Consider the following 22,381-nt stretch of genomic DNA (forward strand, 5'->3'; position numbering starts at 1 on the left):
TATATGCGGAGCTATCTAAGTGCTCCTTTGCTCAAAAGCAAATTGACTTCCTCGGACATGTCATCGAGGAAGGGCGGATCAAGATGGACCAGCAGAAGATTCAGGCAATCACAGATTGGCCGCCGCCTAAGGATATCCACGCCTTGAGGGCGTTCCTTGGTCTATGCAATTTCTATCAGCGATTTGTGAAAAACTACTCCCTCATTGCAATACCATTGACAGAACTCCTCAAGAAGGTCACGCCTTGGGAATGGGGACCCAAGCGAGTGGAGGCCTTCAACGCATTGAAAGCGGCTATGTCTAGTAGCCCCGTCTTGGCCCTTCCTGATCTGGCCAAGCCATTCGAAGTACAAACAGATGCATCTGACTATGCCCTCAGTGGAGTCCTGCTACAAGAAGGGCATCCTGTAGCATACGAGAGTCGGAAGCTGAAAGATGCAGAGCGGCGCTATGCCGCCCATGAGAAAGAATTATTGGCTGTCGTCCACTGCTTGCGCCTCTAGAGGCACTATCTGCTAGGGACCCCGTTTGTGGTCAAGACAGACAACACAGCTGTTAGCCATTTCATGACCCAACCGAAGTTGAATGGTCGACATGCCAGGTGGCAGGAACTCCTAGCTGAATTCCACTTCAACCTGGAGTACCGAAGTGTGAAGACCAATCATGTTGCTGATGCGCTCAGTCGGAGAGCTGATCTAGCATCGGTGTGCCTACTCGCCACCCTAAGGGGGAGCGAAGTAGCCACCTCCATTAAGGACCAGATACAGGATTTACTCATCAAGGATCCTGCTGCACAGTATTTGGTTGATTTGGTAGGACAGGGCAAGACTCGCCAGTTATACATGGAAGATGGTTTTTGAAAGTGAAAGGGAACCGACTTTATGTTCCTAAAGGAGGAGATCTGCGAAAGACTCTTCTGGCTGAATGTCATGATACTCTGTGGGCCGGCCATCCCGGTGAAGAATACACCATGGCGTTACTTCGCCTTGCATATTATTGGCCTCAAATGGCCGATGATGTTGCTCAATATGTGAAGACTTGTCTAGCATGCCAGAAGGACAAGTCAGACCGCTTGACACAAGCGGGACTCTTGGAACTACTAACTATCCCAAAGAGACCTTAGGAAAGTGTTTCCCTGGATTTCATCACCGGATTGCCTAAGGTCGGAGATCTAACAACTATCTTGGTTGTGGTAGATCGGTTTTCCAAGTATGTTTCCTTTATTGCTTCCCCACAATATATATCAGCAGAAGATACAACTCGACTCTTCTTCTCTCATGTCGTCAAATATTGGGGCCTGCCTAAAGACATTGTTAGTGATCGTGACTCACGCTTCACTAGTAACTTTTGGACCAAACTCTTTAAGTGCCTTGGGTCGAAGCTGAGTCACAACTCAAGTTTTCATCCGCAATCTGATGGCCAGACGGAGCGGTTCAATGGTATGTTGGAGGAATATCTCTGTCATTTTGTAACCGGATCGCAGAAGAATTGGGTGAAGCTTCTGGATGCTGCTCAACTGTGTTTCAATTCACAAAAGAGCTCTAGTACAAACAAAAGTGCTTTTGAGATTGTTACCGGACAACAACCGCTACTTCCACACACAGTCAATGCAACAAATATGTCTAAATCTCCTCGAGCTGCTAACTTCTCAAAAGAGTGGAAGCAAAATTTGGAGATAGTGCGGAGCTATCTTGTCAAGGCTCAAAAGCGGATGAAGAGGCATGCTGATCAGAATCGTCGCTTTGTCGAATACCAAGTAGGAGACAAAGTGATAGTCAACATTCCAAACCGTTACTTATTTGCGGGGTCCATGACCCTCGCCTATTGCAAAAATACATTGGACCCTTGTCCATTGAAAGGCGCATTGGGAAAGTTGCATACCGGATGGATACCCCAGTTTGGTGGAAAATTCATCCTGTCTTCCATGTCAGCCTCCTGAAACCTTTTCGGGAAGACACGGAGGATCCTTCAAGGAGCCAACTCACAATACCCAGTATTCGACGGCCCAATTCAACCGGGAAAAGGCGTGTTGAAGCTATCCTTGATGATAGAGTGATTCATGCCTCAAGGAAAGATCACCAAGAGTTCTTGGTGAAATTGTAGGGCTGTGATGTAGAGGAGAACACTTGGGAGAGGGGAACAAACCCCAAAGCCTACAAGAGCCTAATTGAAGATTATCTTGCAAGTAAGGCGCCGAGGACGTCGCCAACTCAGGTGGGGGAGAATGTCATGGGCGGCTTTTCAGCCGTGCCCCATGACCCCTTGGGCGCGCCCCGTGGTGTCCTAGCAAGCCTTCCAATGCCTAGCGCCACGGACGGCCCCGTGGTCTTGGCCGCGCCAAGTGACAAGCGCGCATGTGCCTCTGTCGCCCCACCGATATCCCTCGCCAGCGCCCAACCGCAGGCGGATGCCAACAGCGCCGCGCGCGCAGACCCTGATGCCAAAGACTATGCTGCTGACAACGGACCTGTTTCTGCCTTATAGAAAACTAAGTCTTTTTCATTATAAATATAGAGTAGTTTTATTCCATGTACTTCCATTATGTTTCTCTAGCTTAATCAAGTCTAGTCTTGTAGCTTTGGTTTATTTTTTTAAAGTATTATTAAGGGGGATCAATCAATCAAACTTTCTAGCAAGCAAACAATTCTCTGTACTGGTGTCTCTCCCCCTCGACACTGCGTTGTCTTTCTGTAATAGCTTTCATTAATGCTATCAAGCTTTCTTTCATTCTCAATTCTCATTTCTGTTCTCTCAATTGCTCTTGGCATTGGTTTTCCCGTACGGCACTAACAATCTAGTCTAGCGTACGGAGGGGACCTCAGTTGGCGGACAACAATTGCACTGACATCAGTTGCTTAGCCTTACGTCGCCCTTCCACGGAATCTCAGGAAGACGCCGCGTAACATTACTAGTAGCGGAGTAATCGATATCGTTAAAGTTGCAATCTCAAAATGTTGAATTCTCTGTGTGAAAGAACTATTTTAAACAAGTCGTGAATGAAAGGTGGCATTTACGCGGGTCTTTTAAAAACTGAATTCAGCATACCTTAGCTTTTACCACACCAAAACTAACAAACTAATAATATCTTATGTATAATAGTCTATCACACAATATTGAGCAAGCGTCACTTTTAGCCGGTGACCAAAATTATTATTTATGTCCGCTAGCCACAAAAGTAAGTATATATATATATATATATATATATATAGCTTACATATTTGAAAACTACATAAAAAGTAATTTAAGTAAAAGTATTTAAAAAACATATGAAAAATTATGGTCAAACAAATTTTTATTTTGCTTAATGTTTGTTGATCATACAAAAGCTGCAGATAACAGACGATAACGAATGGAACAGGTCCGAGTCCGGGTCTGCTTCCTGTCTGTTTACGCTTCGTGTTTCTTTTATTTCTTTCTCCTTTCCTGAAACAATGGCAATGAACATATCTATCAGTTTATCAAAATCCCCTCAAATTATATAACTAATTCTCCTCACAAACCCTCAACCTAAAGGCTCATTGCACTTCTTTATACTGTAAATCTATTTTGACATTCTGATCTTATTTTTTTCATTTAAATTGCGATAGCAGCTATTCTAATTATTAAAAAGCCAACAATAACTGTTCATTCCATTAAGTATTAGTTCAGCCATTTCAATTTGGTTTTGGCGAGTTTAATCAAATGGCATTGTGAAATCATTGGGCTGTCAATTCGTTAATTTTGGTTCCTAGAAACAGCGCCATTTCCAATAAATGGCGCTGTCGAGACACTTCTTTTACCGGAAGCCGCCTGATCGACTTCTAGAGATTTCTGAGCGTGTTTATGGTACGCCTTTTCTCACATTCTTCCCCATTTCTTCAATCTTGCATTTCCCTGTTTTGGGAGTTTACAAGTGTTAATTTACCTATAGGTTCAATGTTTTCTTCCCCGCAGTAACTTGGACTTAAATTATTGAGTATTGGAATGAACGGGTCCAAATGAATGATCACCGGACTAGTTTGGAATTGAGACATTGTAGTAGTAGTAATAGTTGTTAATTTGGGCTTATTTTGCTCAATCATATGATATTTCATGATAATTTTTCTTTCTTTTTATAAATCATCATCACCGGTTAGCTAAATTTGGAGCTACTTCTGATAATAGTTATAGTTTAGCTCTAGTTTCTCCAGTTGTTTGAAGTAAATGAGCTGCAAAATGACAGAGCTAAAGAAATGCAACTTCATGTGGAAAATGTTGAAACCTCTTGCCCATAACTTGGTGGTTGTTAACATACATTATTTCATATTCTGGTCGAATTTGCTCAAGTACCAAGTTACATGTTTAAGTGATTTCTCTTTAACTTACTTTGTCATCTCAAAGAAGGATGATTTCTTGGGTTCGTTTTGTCAGTATTGATGTTTTTGTCTTCTTTTCCTCTAACATTCATGCATGCAGTTTTCGATTGTTGCTTCTCTGGCAATGTATTGGATGAAGATGAATACAAGACATATATGGGAGGGATTGTAGCTCAGTTACAGGACCACTATGCAGATGCTGCTTTCATGGTTTTCAATTTTAGAGAAGGTGATCGAAGGAGCCAAGTATCTGACATTTTGTCCCGGCATGGTATGACAGTCATGGATTATCCTAGGCAATATGAGGGGTGTCAGCTATTGCCATTGGAAATGATCTACCACCTCTTGCGATCGAGTGAGAGCTGGCTTTCCATCGAAGGCCAAGAGAACGTGTTGTTGATGCACTGTGAGAGAGGAGGGTGGCCTGTTCTTGCCTTCATGCTTGCTGGTCTTCTTTTGTACAGAAAACAGTACGCTGGTGAGCAGAAGACTCTTGAAATGGTATATACGCAAGCTCCTAGGGAACTTGTACATCTTTTGTCACCTCTGAATCCACAGCCATCTCAGCTTAGATATCTCCAGTATATCTCCAGAAGAAATTTCGACTCAGATTGGCTGCCATCAGATACACCTTTTTCGTTAGATTGCATCATACTTAGAGTCCTTCCTCTATTTGATGGTGGGAGGGGCTGCCGACCTGTAGTTCGTGTCTACAGTCAAGATCCCGCTTCAACAATGCATAATAGAGGATCTAAGCTCTTATATTCAACTTCAAAGACAAAAGAACATGTTTGCCTCTACCAACAGGTAACTCCAAGCTTAAAATTTGAGACTTGAAAGGTAATTAGCTGAAATCTGAAGTGTCCTGCTGACTCCTCATTGCAGGAAGAGCGTGCGCTGGTGAAAATAGATCTCCGCTGTCGTGTCCAAGGAGATGTTGTTCTTGAGTGCGTCCATTTGGAAGATGATCTATTAAGGGAAGAAATGATGTTCAGGGTCATGTTTCACACAACATTTATTCAGTCAAATGTTTTGACATTAACCCGTGATGAAGTTGATGTCCCATGGGATGCACAAGACCAACTTCCAAGAGAGTTTAAAGCAGAGGTTGGCTGTTTATTTCTCTGACTTAGTTCTCTATAATTCATACTTTTTCGTCTGCTAAGAAGCTATAGGACTTGAAGAATACTCATACCTGTACCAGGTGCTTTTTTCGGGTGCTGAAGCTGATCAATGTATCATCACCACAGAAGCACCATATGAAGATGAGAATGAAAGTGAAGGCGCTTCATCTGAGGAGTTTTTTGAGGTGGAAGAGATATTCAGCGTTGATGGACAGGATGGAAGGGCCGAGTCTAATGCCTATACAGTTCCAAATGGTATGCAGGATGATGACATTGAAATAGTCTGGAAAGAGGAGTTAGGGCGTCATGCTTTACAAGATTGTGGGTCGGATGGGGTAAATCACAAACAAGAAAGAAAGATGTATAAGCAGCGGGCACCAAAAAGGAATAGTTTAGGTAATAGGGATGAGTTAATGGCCTCAAAAGTTGTGACTTCTAATGTTACTAGCAACATGGAATCAAAAGCTGTAATATCTGGGGCTAGTGGCATGTCAGAAGAAGGGGAAAATAAGCATCGAGAAAGCACTCTTAAACAGAAGAAGTTTGAGCCGCAGGGTTCTCAACAGGAGTTGAGTGGTGAAAGCAATAAACAAAAGGATGAAATGCCACCCTCATCTCTAAAGAGACAGCTATTATCCAACTCAAAACCAGCCGCTGATGGGCTTGGTCCAAAAAATAAATCTAAACAGCAGGAATCTCAGTGCACTCCTTCAAGACTGGCGAAGCCAAATGCAGTATCTCGGTGGATTCCTACTAATAAAGGTTCTTATACTAATTCAATGCATGTATCATATCCACCATCAGGATATAATAATGCTCCTCGTGGGCTTGCTCTCACCAAGGATTCTCGATCTCGTTCAAAATCTAAATCTCCATCTTCTCGAGCTTCTGTAAAAGCTATGGTTCCAGCTGACGCAGGTCGTGTTCCAAGGAAAAACTCTTCATGTCCTGCATTATTAGACATGTTAGCAGTCCAAGAGGCATTGCTTACGAAAGACTCTTTACGAGCATCAGCTGAAAGCCAAGCCATGCAATTTCTTCCATCTCCTCCAGGTCGTCCCCTAACTCCTCCACTGCCTCCATGTTCAAGCACTTCATCTTATAGAGTACCTCAAATTCACGGAGCAAGGACAAATCTACCAGCTTCTGACATCCTAGCTCTGTCTTTGCAGGAAAGCCACATTATTAAAGCCTCTGTGACTCACCAATTACCCCCACCTCCACCACCTCTGCCCCCTCTGCCTCATCCATCCCTGCCACTTACTCGTAATGCCACATCTTTATCACCTTCACCCTTATCTCAACCTCTGCCTCCTCCTCTACCTGCATTAACTGGCTTGATAACTCCTATTGGTACCTCTCGCCCGCCCCCATCATCGCTTCCTACATCATCCAGCGTACTGAATCCTGCTACCTGTAAGCTCTTGCCGCCACCCCCTCCACCACTCCTGTGGTCAAGTGGGGCTTATGCAGCTTCCTCTGCAGCATTATCAAGTTCATTGCCACCTTCACCTCCACCTCTATCTCCACCTGTATATGCTGACACTGTATCCAAACCTGCTAGTCCTAGAACGAATTCTCCACCACCACCACCACCTCCCCCTCCTCCTCTATATGGTGCCCCTTCTCCTCCACTTCCATTGCCACCACCTTCTCCACTAAATCCAGCTAGGCATAGAGTTGCTTCTTTGCTTACAATTAGTGCTCCACCATCACCATCACCTTCTCCTCCAACTCCACGTCCTCTTTCACTTAGTGCTTCAGCTCCACCTCCCCCTCCACCGCCTCCCCTTCCCTCACGTGTTACTCCTGCTCCACCACCTCCACCACCTCCACGAAGTGCCCCACAAACACCATTTCTACCTTCACCTCCTCCGCCTCCTTCATACAACAATCCACCTGCACCACCTCCACCTCCAATTCGTGGTCCTCCCCCTCCTCCAACTCCATGTTATTTCCCTGGAGCACCATCCCCACCCTTACTGCCTCCTTTGTGTGGATCTGCACCCCCACCACCTCCTCCTTTGCCTGAAGCTCCACGTGCACCTCTTCGACCACCTCCTCCTCCACCTCCCTCAATGCGAGGGCATCCTGCTCCTTCCCCTCTTCCTAGTGGTGACCCTCCTCCACCTCCACCTCCAGTATGTGGAGCACCCCCTCCTCCACCCCCTCCTGGAGGTTATGCACATGGTGTACCTCCTTCACCCCCTATTGGAGGAGGCGCACCTAGTCCACCTCTTCCACCAGGAGCTCCAAGACCTCCAGGCGTTGGACCTCCTCCGCCACCACCTGGGGCACTTGGGAGAGGCCTTACTGTAGGGAGAGGGCAGGGGCTTTCACGAACAACAGGCAGTATAGCTCCTCGGAGATCTACTTTAAAGCCGTTGCATTGGAGCAAGGTAACTAGGGCACTAGGGGGTAGCTTATGGGAGGAACTGCAGAGACGTGGAGAGCCTCAAATGTATGTTCCATGCTTTTGTAGTTTGACACTGATTATGCTCCATTCAAGTAAAATACTGATACCCTTTTGCTCCAATTCTAGTGCAACAGAATTTGATGTGTCAGAAATTGAGACTCTTTTCTCTGCGACAGTCCCCAAGAAAGATGGCGCCGGAGGCAAATGTGGAGCAAAGAAGTCAGTTGGATCTAAACCAGACAGGGTTCACCTGGTAATCGACTAATTTAATACCTTTTCTTGACGAGTATTTTTAAAAGGATCTAAATTTTCAATAAATGCAGTTGTCTTGATAGTATGATATTTTTTCCAATGTGCTGTCTTGTCTGTTTATTTTTTCTTTTTCCTGTACATAGATTCCTATTGCTTGATACTTTTCGTTCTTCTTTGTAGATCTGGTATTGGTGATTGATGGAATTCCTTTTTTCTCCTTTATTGTTTCTTTTAACTTTGATTTATAATTCCTCCTTGTGATGGGCTTTTCTCTGTTGTTTTTGTTTAAAAGATTGATCTAAGGAGGGCTAATAATACTGAAATTATGCTCACTAAGGTGAAAATGGCACTTCCTGACATGATGGTGAGTTTGGTATTTTCTCTTCAATGTCATTATCTCCTTAGTTGTCATTGTTGAATGCTCTTTTCCTTATTATGAAAGAATAGTAACACCTTTTCCTGCAAACAAACATGCACATAGAGAGATTGTTTTCACATTTCATGGTAGAATTATATGCTGTGTTCAGGATAATGGGAGCTATATATTGTCAGAATATTGCAAATTTCATTTCTTATGGTAGTAATGCATGACACTGCCTTTGGTTTCTGTATTAAATTTTAAATTGCTTATGGCCAATCGTAGAAGGGATATCTTATCTCTTACCCCCTCAGTTTTGTTGCTTTCTTCTATTATTCCGCTGGTTTGGACCATTTCTCTGTTTCACAGAGTTAATGTCAAGAGGCTAGAATACATATACAAACAAAGGCTAGAATGCATATATCAAAGCAGGGAAAAGAAAAGAAGTTACTGGCAGGAATGCTTCATGGGTCCATAACACCCAGACTAGGATTTTACAGGGAAAAAGAGAGTGAACTGCTGAGATCTATCTTAAATGATCAATGTCTGGTCAAACCACTTTTTCAAATCCAGCCTTTGTCTATAAAAGCCTGCATTTACTTTTTCTGAAGCCATTTCTTTCCTGTGAACCTTACAACCAAAGCTTGTTTTAGAGTGTTGTTAAAGGCTCAGTTGACGCGTGGTTAAACCTGAAATCTAGGAGTAGTGCAAGCAGTTCGCATTTCCTAAATGATGCTTCAATAAATTCACCAAAAGGCTAAGGCATGCAACCGTCACTGAATGCTTCCCTTTAAATTACTCTTTCTGCTTAAAACCCAGCAGACCTTGGGCCTTTTTTATATATTTTATTTTATGTATACCTTTAACAAATCGCTATCTATTTTTAGACCTGGGTGATTCTCTTTTTTCTTGAATATTGTTGCTAGTCTGGATGCTGTTCACTAGGTATTTTGTTTCCTATCTTGTTCCCAGTAACAACGTCTATCTATGTGGCTTACAGGCAGCTGTGCTGGCAATGGATGAGTCGATTTTAGATGCTGATCAGGTGGAGAATCTTATAAAGTTTTGTCCTACAAAAGATGAGATGGATCTTCTCAAGGTGAAGCAAGCCAGTCTGAAGCTCTTGTTCTACTAGCTGTAACTTTCTTGTTCTATATATCCTAAAGAACCTTTATTTCTCGGCTCCTCTCTGTCTCCACTCTTTGGGTTGATCTTTCAGCAAAGTGTTTTTGTTTTTAATTATCTCTTGCTATTATAACTGCTCAGGGTTACACCGGTGACAAAGAGCTTCTGGGAAAGTGTGAACAGGTTAGTAGATTTGATATTATATTCATTTGCAGGTTTTATTTCTCTCTACTGTTATATGTTGTCATAGACGCATTTACAAACCGAAAATGGGAGAAACAGGGAATAGTTGAGTTTAGTTTTGCAGTAATATCCGATGTAGTGCGTAAGTTTGTATGTGATGATTGGACGTTAGATTGAGTAGTTTAACTTCCATTGTTTACTGTGACTAGTCAAATTAGCACACTCTGGCAAAGAAAAAAGTTTTTTGGACTATCAAAAAGCAGGAAGTACCTCAGATGGCTCTTCTGTTTCATCTTATAGCTGAAGATAAAGAGAGGTAGGTTGGTGAAGGGTAGAAAAGTTCAACAGGGCTCATATGCAATTTTCAAATTAATGAATCTATTTTAATTGTCAAAAAGAAAGTTCAGCTCAGAATAGTTCTTTTCCAAGAATTTCTTTTAATTATCAAAAAGAAAGTTCAGTTCAGACTAGTTATTTTCCAACTTAGAATAGATCCTGTAGACACCTAATTGCAAATTAGCTTTGCTATATGAATTGTGCAATTGATGAGGAGTCGGTACATAGTCTTTCTTAAGTTTACTTCTTCATTAGATTGAGTGTTTGCTAGGCATTTTTTATGTTTTTCAATAGAAACAGAGGATGGAACTTATTCTGGGGATTTTGTATGTATCGAAGAATATGGCAACTGTATCCCAATGTCACATGGATTGTCCACAAACATGAAATACACCATTTTAAATGCTACCTTTATTTATGAATGAACTTCATTAGTTTCACATTAAAAGAACACATGTATCGTATTACACTTTTGATATGTCTTAAAACATTTTTTTTTTGGTTGCAAAAATGGGCTAGCAAATACTTGATTTGGTTCAAAATAGGTGATGGTGATCATGCATATGCTAAAACTCAATTGGATTTCAGAAACTTATCGGAATTCGTATTCCATGTGAATTTGGGATACATTTGTCCGTATGCTTCAACCCATAGAATCAGCATAGAATAAGCAACAGAGAACGGACTAGTTTTCGACGATCGAGGCTATGAGCAGATTTTTGTATACACAAATTGCAGATTCGGCGGGATCACCTTTTGATAGAAATAGTGTATTTTCGTTAGAGGTAATTTATGTCTTGAAAAAGTGAGAAACAGAATGTGGTTGCTCAATCTACTGTAGAAGCAGAATAGGCAATGGCTGTGGCAATTTTGGAACTAATTTCGATCAAACATTTACTCAAAGAATTGAAGTATGTGCATATTGCTTCCCATCCAGGTTTCATGAGTGAGATCGATACCCTCAGGTATCACTGTCACAAAATTTGAAGTCAAATGATCAGCTTGTAGATATTGTCACCAAAATCCTTACTGGTTCTTGAATCAGCTACATCTGTAACAAGCCGGGTACATAAAACTTGTATGCACTGCTTGACGGGGAGTATTAGATAATTAATGTACCTAGTTAAGTTGTATATAGCTATACTTCCTGTTAGCTATATAAAGTGCTGATATAAAAGGATCCAACATAACATACACTTGTCTTCGCGCATTCCGCATATTTCATTCTTCCGTGTTATATTTCTCATAAATATGCTGTCATTTTTGTTATCTATTTTAACATGAGTAAACATCTTGGACCTATCTTCTGTTTCGTGATCTGAGTGAATGTTTAGTTTTTTTTGTTTTTGTTTTTTGATAAGGTCCTTGGCGCATTTTGTGTCGGGGTTCGTTAAAAGAACTAGCACAATGGATACATTGAGTTTATGCTTAGCTAAAAGAACTAACACAATGGATACATATAGAATTATTAATATGAATACTCTTATTGAGCCGAGCTCGTGGATTTTTCAAGGATTTTTCAATTGAGCAATAAAAATACTCTTATTGAGCTGAGCTTGTGGATTTTTCAATTGAGCAATAAAATGTTTGAGCTCAAGCTTCTAGCAAGCCTGCTACAATTGAATTTGAGCATGATCTATTTCTCAATTTGTTTGCAACCTTACTTAAGAGGTCCTTGCTTGTAATAGATATTCATTATAGCTTGAATCTTATTGGATCTTCTTCCTATGAAATTATTGTAGAATGATTTAGGTCTGATTAATAATGTATTCCCTTGTTCTGTTATTGGTTTGGGGAAATTCTTCTATGTTTTTTCCCTGCCATCCATGATCTTGTATGTTTAAAGATTGGAAAAGCAGCTGACACTTTACCTGGTTTTGCTGTACCTTTTAGCTCAGATTCCAATGCATCAGTGGCTTTCCTGATTTTACCTTTTGTCTTTCAGTTCTTTTTAGAGCTGATGAAGGTGCCACGAGTGGAGTCAAAATTAAGAGTTTTTCTCTTCAAAATTCAGTTCAACTCTCAGGTATGTGTACATCTAGAGATCCTGGATGAAGTATTCTTGTGGTCATCTGAATTTAGCTTCATCTCAGGTCTCAGACTTCAAGAAAAGCTTAGACACCGTGAACTCTGCTAGTGAAGAGGTACTTTTACAGTTTCTGTATCTCTTCTTTGTTCTTCCATTTCTATCTTAGCCTTTGCATGAGTCACTACGCTTGTAGCAGGCCCGGAACTCTCTCAAATTGAAGGAAATTATGAAGAAAATATTGTATCTAGGTAACACACTGAATCAGGGAACTGCCAGAGGTAGGACTCTCTGTCCTTGTCTGTAGTTGTTACATGCATTTTATTTTTTAACCATTGATGTCCATCCTTGTCATAGGTTTTATAATCCTTCAGCTATCTTAAATGTGAACTAAAACCGAAACTTGATATTCTACATGTATGGTTAATGTAATTGCTGCAAATCTGGAACCGAAGACACTCTAATTTGTATACAATGATTGCTTGACCTTGCCATGAACAAGAAGTAGAATAATGATTTTTCTATCTAGATAAGTAGAATATGGGCTTTGACCCTAAAAATGGTGGTTGGCTTCTCATATTATGTAAACAATTCATAAAGGGAAGTCACAAGTTTCATCCAGTAGCGGAGCCAGGATTTTCACTGTCAAAATTTAAAGAAGTAAATACACGAAGAAGTCAAGGGGATTCATCACATAGTATATATACATTAAAAACATTACCCATCTAAACAGTATAATTTTCCGACAAAGGGTTGTCAATTGACACCCCTTGGAGGAGTGTGTCTCCGCCACTGGTTTCATCATGTTTCTGCTGATTTTAGAAATGAAAAATCTGAATACATTTAAAATTTTGTCAATAAGCAGATTTACAGAATCCTTCTGTTACCAAGAAATTTTGAAAAGAGTTCTGTGTAAAATATTTCTTTAGATAGATAACTGTGAGCTTTAAATTGGTACCTACAGACCCAATTACCAAGTACGATTAGGTGTCTGGCTTGACTTATACCTTCATGGACTTAAATTATTAGATTGAATAATACTTGTTGCTTGAATTTCCAAGCCTCCTAAATTACTAACAAGGGCTTACTGATTGATTTGTTCCCGAGCTAGATCAGTTTTCCATTTTGGATATCTGGAGAAAAGAAGCATATATTTTGATTTGGAAACGATTGTTGCTCTTTGGAGTATAAGTGCCGACATTTTTGGTTTCTTGGTGCTATATTTTTGCAATTAGCACATATTGCACTCATCTTATGTGGCTGAAGTAGTTCTGGTGGAACTTAAGGAGGACCTGACTGCAAACTAAGGATGTTATATTTCTCTGTGGTCAAGCCGAAGTATATCGAATTTTGAGACTGAGTTCCCTGTACATTCTTACTCCAGGTTCTGCCGTTGGATTTAAGCTGGACAGTCTTTCAAAGCTCACTGATACACGTGCTACTAACAACAGGATGACACTCATGCATTATCTTTGTAAGGTGTGGATTACTCTCAATTTCATTTTCTGTTCCCAAGGAAAGCTACTTGAGTTAATACTTCCCCCTCTTTCTTATTAGCTGTTCTCTGGAAAATGGTCTCTGTGGTTCATACAGTCATCAGTATACACTACCTCATGAACACACTGTCTGTTTTAAATCTTCTTCAATATTTCCTGAAAGATTTCTTTGCACCGGTTTACTGTTTGGCAACACTATGCAAAAACTTATCTCGAGAGGATAATTTGGGTGCATGTGGAATTGCAGGATTTTCTATGTCTGAAAGTAACAGATATGAGCCCTAAAAAAGAGAACTTTTGGGAACAAATCGGGTGCAATCTTTAAGCTGTGCACAGAAATTGCGGTAGCTTCTAGGGTTAAAAGTTTTCCCAACCAATGTATGACTCTAACCTGCTCTAACACTCCCTCGTATGCCTAGACCGCCAACTGGAGCGTGGACAAGATAACATGGGGGCCCAAACAGGGACGGACCTGGCTCTGATACTATGGAAAGATATGGACCTTGGGTCTAACTCAACCTCAAAAGGCTAGCTCATGAGGCGAGGAATGCCCAAGTCCATATAAGGAGACTACCAGCCCATTCCCTAACGAATGTGGGACTCTAACCCGCTCTAACAAAAGTAATGCAGATTCGGGACCCAAAAGGATCGAAAATTGTTGGATTTATGTGTTATGGTTGAAAAATGTTGGATTTGAACCTACAACCTTATAGTTGGAGCTTCGACCAACCAAGAGAGCAAAGTGGGAAAGAGCCAGTGTTTTGCTCCTGGCGGGGTTTTAGGAGGGGGTTTTACCATATCACTAAAAGGGATTGTAAAAGGGTATAAAAAGACTTTAATACAATAAATAAGAGCGGAATATTAGCTCAGTAGTAACTCAAGTTCTGGTTCACCAGCTCAACTCCAACTCAACAGTCAAAACATTCACGCGAACACATGCAAGCTCGCAAGTCAGGTCAAGGTAGTTATGAGGAAGCTCGGGGACTGAAGGTATGAGCTCAATGAAAGCTGGACGCAAGTGGCATTTGGTGGTGGTTACAGAGCATCTCAGTTAGGCAGCTAGCTAATAGAAAGAGTGAGTTCATGAGCTCAATAAGTGTTGTAATTAGATATAATACATCCTAAAGCATAATTCAAATCCGACCATGCACGCAAGTCATAATACAAAATATGATGTCGCTCAAGACCTCGAACCACTGAACGAAACCTTAAAGCTCAAAACGACCGGTCGGGTCGTTACGGCCTTATACAATTGTGATATACCATTATATTTTTGGTGTGATTTGACTTGGCCATTCTTTTGTTTTGTTCTATCGGCATGTAATGCTTCTTCGCTCTGTTGTCTGGACATTTTTGTAACTGAGAATCTCTTTCTTTTTCATTTACTCTTTTACTTAGATATCCTATCCCATTTCTTCATGGCTCTTAACCCTCCTCTCTAAAATTAGGTGTTATCATATATTGTTGCCTTTGTTGATAAATATCTCTTTTCTCTCAGGTTCTTGCTTCCAAGTCACCAACTTTTTTAGACTTCCATGAAGATCTTGCTAGTGTGGAAGCTGCATCAAAGGTTATTTATCTATCTCTTTCTTGCGATGATTCCTTTTAAATTTAATTAGGATAAGTTAGAAAATAGTTTCACCTTGTAGATTCAATTGAAGTCTTTGGCTGAAGAAATGCAAGCAATCATCAATGGACTGGAAAAAGTAAAGAAGGAACTGGAGGCATCTCAGACTGATGGCCCTGTGTCTGAAACTTTTTGTAAGGTATGATGGAGATTGTAAGTCCTTCATAAACTGTCTCCGTATTTTATGTGTACATACGTGCAACACCTTCCAGATCATGTTAGGAGGGCTAAACTTTTTTGTTCTTTCATTTGAGATTAAGATGTTATTGCTTGTTTAGGACATCTCTTGAATGACCTCCAGTTACAACCTTTGCCTCTAGAATCAAATATTTGGATGAAGTTATACCCTTTGTTGCCATGTGTCCTTTAGCAGGCTCTAATTGGAACTGCAAGGCTTTTTTCTTTTCTTTTGTATATTGTCTCCCCACTCTATCTCGCTCTATGTAAGGACTGACTTCATGAATCTCTTTTTTAATGGAAAAGGGACAAAACTACCCCTCTACTATCTTTTAATTTCTAAATGTGTCCCTTTTATACTATCCGTCCCCATTTACCTTTACCGGTAGGAAAAGTTCTGAATTTGCCCTCATTTTAAACGGCTTGACACGTGGAGGCTTCTAATCAAAAGACCCACCCCACAGATTAAAAACCCAGCCCCGTTATTCTAACCCATAACCCGACATGACCCCCATTCCCATTATAACCCCCCCAAAAAGACTTCACTGTAGCAGAAAAGCTGCGATTTTTAACCAAGAAATATGTTCTTTTTGGCTTTTATGCTTGGCAAGGAAAGAGCTGAGGATAGTGCATATTACTGGTGTAGGAGAGGGTCGGGGAGTGAAGGGGATATGGAGCTGGAAGAGGAGATTTTGGTTTTCATTGAGATATCTGAGAACCCAAATGCTTTTCCAACAAGGAAAAAATTGGAAAAAGATGGAAGAATGGATTTGGTGGAGGCTATAAAGAACAGAAGGTAGTGTTTGTTTGGTCCGAACTATGAGGATGATGAGTGTAACAGTTTGAACGTTATTTAAGTTGAGAATGTGGAAATGGATTTTGACTTTGAGGAGTTTCATAGAAGAGTCCAGAGTTGTCAAGATGGTGATTTATTCCATGGGAATGAAGCTCATTTTCCTAGCTCTGAATCTTCTAATTCTTCATTTGGGAATTCTTCTCAGCTCCCCGCATCGTCCTCTGGTAGATCGTTGTGAGGTTCCTTACATCAAAATGTGCTTTCTTCTGAACCCTAGTCGGCTTTAATGGGAATGCGGTCAGGTCGGGTCGGGTTATGGGTTACACTAATGGGGCTGGTTTTTAATCAATGTGTTGGGTCTTTTGATTAGAAACCTCCACATGTCCAGCCGTTTAAAATTAGGGCAAATTTAGAACTTTGTCTAACAGTAAGGGTAAATGTGGACGGATAGTATAATGGGGACACATTTAACTAATAAAAAATAGTAGAGGGTATTTTTGGCAATTTTCCCTTTTTTAATAAGTGGGACTAACTTCATGCATAAAGCCAATCAAGCAAAAAGGTTGGCATTTCATATAGAGCTCAATGTGATAAATAAGAGAAAAGAAAGATATACTGATGACGTGCTGATGTGATGAATGGGCTTAAATCCTTTTCTTTTCACTGTTCCTGTTAAATCCAACGACCAGAGTTTGTTAAATATTTGGTATAAAAAAGTGTTCACTTTTAGCGAACTTAGAGGACCAAAGCTGCTCGGTAGTATATTTAATGGACCATTGTGGACCTACCCTCAAACATAACCTCAAACATAAGCAGCCATTTTGTCATTTTCTCTATTTCCTTTATTAATAATTAAGGTTCTTGTACAGACAGAGTACAATATTCTGTGGTTAGTACAATCTTGCTTTTGGATGATTTGGCTTAGAAGATAATAGAAACATAATGTTGATCTCCCTCCTACTTGTTTGCTAAAAGGAAAATCAGCTTTAGCTTCTTTCCTGTTTAAAGCTGCAGCTGCATTAAGATGGACTAGCACTATTTGGCCTCAAATGAAATTGAATGGCTTTAATTTATTTCATATTCCTGCTTTCCTGAATTTTCACTCATTTAACAAGGGTTGATCAGATGCTATACTATGATGTTTCCAATATTTATCTCCTTTGAAAGACGTAAAATGCATATCCTTGTTGGTCCTTATGAGTTGTTCTATTTTAAATATGACATATCAGACTTTAAAAGAATTCATCGAAGTGGCTGAAGCAGAGGTGGGCTCTGTGAAGGAGTTGTATTCTTTGGCGGTAATGTCGTCTGCAATATTTCTCATTATATTACCAAATCATTTAATCAGTGGCTCATATGTTTTACTGCTGTAATTGATGCACAGGGCAGAAATGCGGATGCACTAGCACTATATTTTGGTGAGGATCCTGCCCGCTGTCCATTTGAGCAAGGTAGCATATGTTATTCCCTCCTTGTCTCTGTTTTGACAAAATTTGGCTTAAGGAAGTGGTCAGCACGAAGAGCTTCGAGCTATTGAATGTCCTTCAAAATTACAATACTAACCACAAGAACATTGTTATAGGAGGTGCCTTACAGGTTGTCTACTGCTAATCTACTAGGATATAGAAACCATCCTAATTTACCCAGTCGTGTTTTAGAGAAAGATATGTCTGGATTTAGGTTAGTGCTGTGACAGATCTGGAGTGTACGCAAAGTTTGCAGACTGAGTTGATCTAATATATATTGGCTTTCTTGTAAAGGTTGCCCTGTCTTGGGCTCTGGAAGACCATTTAGGACATAAGTGGAGATAGATCTAAAGCTGTCCTTCTAGTTAATTAAGCTAATCTACTAGGATATAGAAACCATCCTAATTTACCCAGTCGTGTTTTAGAGAAAGATATGTCTGGATTTAGGTTAGTGCTGTGACAGATCTGGAGTGTACGCAAAGTTTGCAGACTGAGTTGATCTAATATATATTGGCTTTCTTGTAAAGGTTGCCCTGTCTTGGGCTCTGGAAGACCATTTAGGACATAAGTGGAGATAGATCTAAAGCTGTCCTTCTAGTTAATTAAGCTAATATGACTAGTTATTTTGTGACACTTCAACTTCTTTGACAGTCAGAATCGAAGAGTTGATGAAACTATAAACTAGAGTCACCTAACAACATGCTTCCTCATTTTTAAAATGTGAAACGGCACATTAAAACCTTGTTCAAATCACTCTTTGTTTTTTCAACAAGGGACAAATTACAAAGATAAAACCATTTTGTGATTAAACATTGAGATTATGTAGCTCTTTGTGTAAGAAAAATTTCCAATTATACTGGATCTTCTTTTCCAATTTAGAGATTCAATTTATTGATACCAACTACTATAACCAATTTCAGTGTATATTTTGCTTTTTTCCTTTTTTCTAAAGGGCTTTTATAGGAAAAGTGGGGTAATATAAGATCATCAAGTGCTTGGGTAGTGTAAAATATGTGCAGCTTGAGAAAATGAACGTAGATGTGTGTGATTTTAAGCATGTATACGGTGTCGTAATCACATTGTAAAGGAAGAAGATTTGAGAATGAATTCCTTGATCATTCCTCAAGCATGTTGGCTTTATATAGTGTTTACAAGTGATCTTAAAAGGAAACTAGTACCTAGTACGTCCTATTTGTATTTACACAATTACAGTGATTCTAAACTTTTCCTACATATACAAGGAATGGGCTCTTGCCATATTAATAATTTTGTAATTCTTAACGCACATATTAAACTAATTATACTGGAAGCTACGTAGGGGTAAAGTCTGCGTACACACTACCCTCCCCAGACCCCACCATGTGGGATTACACTGGATATGTTGTTGTTGTTGTTGTATACTGGAAGCTACGTCAACAAACACTTATTCATCTAGAGCTTCAGCAGAAGTAAGAAGTTGAATAGGGAAGTCACTTTTTTTTGGGTAACATATCCAATATATTTTTTAAATCATCAGCACAGAGTTTGTACTGGAAACCATATGAAGGGCTAAAGCAAAAAGCAGAAACGAAAAATCCTTGTTCTTCTTACAAGGAGCCTAAAACTTCTAAGTTTGAATCCTGATCATGCATATATTCTTGTTTACACCAAAAACTAAAAAGAAGAATACAATTCATATTGATCTTCTGTATAGAGCTACTTGTATCTTCAAATCATCTTGAATTCCTCTATTTCCAAATAGTCCACCAAATAGCTGCTGGGACAACTTTCCATCTGTCGTTGTTAGATCTGGAGCTTCCCCTAGTGTTCCAACTAGACAAAAGTTCATAAGTTCTTCTTGGCATTGTTCATCTAATACCCCTGAGGTTGATGAATAACTCCCACAATTAGCTAGTTAATCTACAATGTAAAAACAGATGGCTAATAGTCTCTGCATCTTGTCCACACAGATAACATCTTGAACATATTGGCAATCCTCTTTCCTTAAAAGATTTATTGGTTCCTACTATGCTATTGGACTGTAATTCTTTAACAATGGTATACGTAGTGTCTTGCCTAAAACGGTTAAATAAATCCTGTTGGCAGAGATTGGTATTTCAGTGAAAGAAAAATCCTTGGTCTAAAGAAAATGAAGGCAGGGATCCATGAGGCTATTGGTTATTTTGTATGTGGACATCTACGAATTTCACTCTCTTGTATAATTTAATACAAGGTGCAATTACAATCAGCAGTTTTATACAGCCTGACTAGATTTTTTCCTATTTTAGTTTCTTATGATTGGACATATAAGACTGACTGTCGTTTTTTTTAAAGAAGTTAAAATGCCAATCTTTTAGGTTTTCTGTTGTACTTGCCACAGTTTCTTTCGTGGGTTGACATTATATTCCTCGTCTAGTCAGCACGATCTTTGATATCCTATGTGGAGGTTTTGTGTATTTTCCTGTGTTTTTTTCTTTTTGGTTGGTTTAAGATTGGTCCTCCGTCATTTCAGGAAGGTTGTACCACCTGCTTATTATTACATGTGATAGATTTACTCAACAAATGTGTGTATGTTGTGCACTGCACTTCAATTTGATATGCATTTAGTGTCTCTTGTGTTTGTCTTCCTATGCTTCATTTATGCCTCAATGTTGTCACTGCTATGTTCATGTGAGTGTTTAACATTTTTAGGTGCTAATGCTTTTCTGATTGTTATCTGGGTGATAATCTGTGCAGTTGCGGCAACGCTCTTAAACTTTGTGCGATTGTTCCGCAAAGCCCACGAAGAGAACAAGAAACAGGCTGAATTGGAAAAGAAGAAAGTTCAAAAGGAGGCTGAAATGGAGAAAGCAAAAGGAATTAATTCAAAAACAAAGAAGGGTGTGGAGTAAATAGGAATGATTTCGTTGTGTTCCTTGAGGGAATTTTGGTGTCGTGTGGTTTCTCTGTCGGTTAACAGTGTTGTCTGAGGACGCTCGTTCAAATACAGGCCAGAAGCCTCCGACCCTATTATAGTGCTCTAGCATTATCTGGATTCAGAAAAGGAAGTCCGACGTCGAGGCTCTTTTGAACCTGGAAATGCGTTGCAGAGAGGAAGCTGGTACACATTGTTGTCCAGGCTTTTGGATGACGCAAACAGGTTGGTCAAGGATTACTTGAATTTTGTTGCTGTCAGGTGATCATGACTGCGTCTAATAATGCAAATTTAGGTATGCATTTGCGAGCCAACATGATGGACTCGACGTTGGCACACTGTCTTCCATTGTCTCGGCATTCCCCATCGACAGCAATTATGCCACGGAAACTGTACATTGGAAGCTTAACAGGGTTTTTTTTACTAAACTCCAACTCTTGTATGTAGATTCAAATTTGATTCTTTTCATTGTAACATAGGGAAGGGTTCCTAGTCATTTCAGATTCAATGAGAATCCACCAGGAAATTGGTTGTACACAAAGCTTAGAAGAAATAGGAAAAGGTTCTGTTAGAAATAGCGATTTACCAAAATGTAAGCTGTAGACGAGTTTTTCTCCTTTCCTGGGTTAAATGGTTTTGTGAAAATATTAAATATATTCATAATTTTGAAAATATTATGATATATTCATTTATTAATGGCAGGGAAGTTTCAGCATTTCTTTCTCCTTTTTTTTTTTTTTGGATAAGGTAAACAAGTATATTAATGTGGGAAAACCCCCGTATGCAAGCCTTATACAAAAGTAGCGATATAACGTATGCATTTTTTATAATAATGGAAAAAATCTCCAAAGGCCAATAACGCATGTTTCAGAACTCGATAGACAATGGTCTGACTCTCTATTCTTCTCTGCTTAAATATAAGGTATTGTTTTAGATATCTACATTTATTTCTTGTGTGTTATGTGTGGCCTAATGAGTTATGTTACGACCCAGCCTAGGGGCACGACGGATAACCGACACTAAGTGCTGATCATCACTAAACTTAATAATATACTAATCATGAATATAAACTAATAAACTGAAAAACATAGCTGATAAGAACTGTACAATCTGGAAAGCCGACAAGGCTAACACAAGTTGACATATAAAAACACGCTAACTGCACAAGTGCTTATCTACATGTCTCTAGGAGTACTGAACTGAACAAGTACTGGACGGTACAGGGACCTGCCATACCCAAACTAGCTAACTGTACACAAAGATAAGTAACTCCGGGAGTAGCGGAGTGACTCCAACAACTGGTGGATATATTGATGTGGCTCAAGTGCTGATTTATTTGTACCTACGCGGCGTGAAACGCAGGTCCCCAGAAGGGACGTGAGTACGATATGTCCAAAGTATGTAGGGTGGAAAGCATATGTAAATCATACTAAAGTATGGCTGTAAACTAGAAATCTGAATATAAGATGAAAGCTAAACAAGAGTCTGAACTAGCAACTGATCTGGAACTAAACTGAAGTTTAAGCTGAAACTGTGCTGAAACTGGACTACTATTTGAACTGGTACATGTCTGGCATTATGGGCTATATCCCCCCAATCAGGTAACTGTACATCTGAACTAGCCTCAAGTATAGTCATGTAATGTAAACTGTAACTATATACGCGTATATAACATGCCTGGCTGCTGTTATGAGTTATATACCCCCAGCAGGTAAATATATAATCAATAGACTCGGCTGGTATTATGGGCTATCTCCCTTTAGCATATAATC

At 39.9% G+C, this 22,381-nt stretch overlaps 1 protein-coding gene across 1 annotated transcript; it reads left to right on the plus strand.

Moving 5' to 3' along the window:
* Nucleotides 1-3,328: 3,328 nt before the first annotated feature.
* LOC104229428 (formin-like protein 20) lies at nt 3,329-21,324 on the plus strand. The gene is made up of 18 exons (XM_070159272.1): nt 3,329-3,825; nt 4,435-5,141; nt 5,220-5,441; nt 5,539-6,422; nt 6,801-7,919; nt 8,001-8,127; nt 8,419-8,490; nt 9,485-9,583; nt 9,751-9,792; nt 12,074-12,154; nt 12,222-12,272; nt 12,354-12,435; nt 13,539-13,633; nt 15,149-15,220; nt 15,300-15,416; nt 17,480-17,548; nt 17,635-17,701; nt 20,432-21,324. Exons 1-18 carry the CDS (start codon nt 3,753-3,755, stop codon nt 20,584-20,586), a joined length of 4,134 nt encoding a protein of 1,377 aa, XP_070015373.1. The 5' UTR covers nt 3,329-3,752; the 3' UTR covers nt 20,587-21,324.
* Nucleotides 21,325-22,381: the final 1,057 nt, after the last annotated feature.

The sequence above is a fragment of the Nicotiana sylvestris genome, chromosome 10, assembly GCF_000393655.2.
Source record: "Nicotiana sylvestris chromosome 10, ASM39365v2, whole genome shotgun sequence".
NCBI classification, from domain to species: domain Eukaryota; kingdom Viridiplantae; phylum Streptophyta; class Magnoliopsida; order Solanales; family Solanaceae; genus Nicotiana; species Nicotiana sylvestris.